Source organism: Amphimedon queenslandica, unplaced genomic scaffold, assembly GCF_000090795.2.
Source record: "Amphimedon queenslandica unplaced genomic scaffold, v1.1 AMPQUscaffold_13360, whole genome shotgun sequence".
Classification (NCBI taxonomy): Eukaryota; Metazoa; Porifera; class Demospongiae; order Haplosclerida; family Niphatidae; genus Amphimedon; species Amphimedon queenslandica.
Genome location: NW_003546404.1, coordinates 189,212 through 191,101, shown reverse-complemented (window position 1 = coordinate 191,101; position 1,890 = coordinate 189,212). Strand labels below are relative to the sequence as shown.

Genomic DNA, 1,890 nt, shown 5'->3' with positions numbered 1-1,890 from the left:
CTAAGCATGCAACTGCAAGAAAAAGACTCAAAATAGCAAACAAGAAAATTTACCTACTTGTAATATTATGACATTTTCTTGCAGTTGCATGCTTAGAATAATGATAGCTAATGATCCCAATCTTTAAATTAGTGATATTACATTACAAGACATGAGAATAAAGGATTATTTCCCCCTATAAAGGAATGGAGTTACCGTATAGCCGCTTAATTTCGAGGGTACAACTTTCGCTGTTTTCGCGGATCTTCCGTATTTGCGAAAGTTAATTCCGTGAAATATCCGTATTGCCCATAAATACGTGTGCTTTAAAGCAGGAACCGCGAAAGTTAATTCGCGAAAAAAGACTTGTGGCCTGATTCGCGAAAGTTTATTGCCTCGAAACTTTGTGGCTATACGGTATCTGCATCTTTGCCTCTAGTGACGTCATGTTTAGCCACACCCACCGACAGGAAGTAATAAGAATGAGCATCTTTGAAGGCTCATATCTCAGTGAAAAAATTTTTTTAGACAATGGGAGTTGGAATACATCATTATTATGGTCAGGCAATCATATTAAGCCAATAAAAAAATTCACCAAAAATACACCGGACTTACCCTTTAAGTTTTTTGCTTTCTATTCATTTTGCATGTAATGTACATGTGCATGATCCTTTATTACCAGTAGGTTCTTGTTGTTGATAGTATATTAACAACAAGAAAAAGTTAGGTTTTCAACAAGAGGAGGCAACTGTGATATTTTACTCTGGGCAATTTCCAATTTGTTAAAGTTAAGCAAATTTATAGCATTGTATTGAGTATGAGATAGATCCTATTATCGGATGACAGTGCCTCTGATTTCAATAAAACTATTTTTAAAAGTATTTAACTGTCTCAAAACTTGTGCATCTACTCTAAATATATTTTTATTTCAGTCTCTTTATGTTTTCATTATTCAAGGATCCCTTGTTTCATCAAACACATCATTTGCTCTCCTTCCTCATCGTAAGCAGTTGCTTTAGCATAATACTGACCCTATGAAATAGAATAGTAATAATGATATACTGTATCTGTTACTCACTGGCCAAAGGAGTGGTGACATTATAATATGACTATTTATATGATATATTCCAGGATGTACTGGACATTTTTGCTTAATTATATCATCTAAGAAGTCGCATAAATTTAATTCCATATCAAAGAAAGTAATATTAGTATAATTCTTGAAATTGTATTTCAGTGTGGCATGCAGTATACCACCCCATTGTATGGTTCTCTCTATAAATGGATTCATGTTTGTTTATAATTGTTGTCACTCACTGATCTTTAGTACTGCTTGCCAATGTAATGCTCCCCCACGTGTCAGTGGGTATGGAGTCATTGAATTATTACTGAATTCAACAAACTTCTTACTAACAGCTTAAAATTAATAAAATTAATTGATAGTGTATTACTGAACTTACTACAATCTGTGAATGACGATCCGTTATTACCAGTAGGTTCTTGTTGTTGATAGTATATATAATTCAAACAGGTATATTATCCATTAGTATAGTAGTCAGTATCTTACCATTGTAGTAATTGTTAGTAGATCCAGTCAATGTAGATACTACTAGTACAACTGATAGGATCATCAATAGGACACTCATCTTCTTTCTATTTAGTATTTTGCTGATATGTGTACATGAAAATGAAAGTGATAGTTTGACTGTTCCGCTTACAAGTTACATGGTTTACTAAATAAACACAATCATGTGTGTCTTGGACTTAATTAGAATAACACACCATGCATTTATAGCAATAAATCGTAGATTGTTTATAAACTTATTGCATGGCATTTTTTATGGCCAGACTCACCACATTTTTTGATGGCATAGCAAGTTGTTAATAGCAATCACTTTCATGCAGGGTTTT

General features: G+C 33.2%; 1 protein-coding gene across 1 annotated transcript; it reads right to left on the bottom strand.

Annotated features, from left to right (window-relative positions):
- Window positions 1–846: 846 nt before the first annotated feature.
- Window positions 847–1,662, bottom strand: LOC109582733 (phosphatidylglycerol/phosphatidylinositol transfer protein-like). Its single transcript, XM_019997638.1, has 5 exons — window positions 1,547–1,662; window positions 1,440–1,478; window positions 1,297–1,395; window positions 1,058–1,254; window positions 847–1,011 (listed from the first exon to the last, which is right to left on the bottom strand). Exons 1-5 carry the CDS (start codon window positions 1,623–1,625, stop codon window positions 928–930), a joined length of 498 nt encoding a protein of 165 aa, XP_019853197.1. The 5' UTR covers window positions 1,626–1,662; the 3' UTR covers window positions 847–927.
- Window positions 1,663–1,890: the final 228 nt, after the last annotated feature.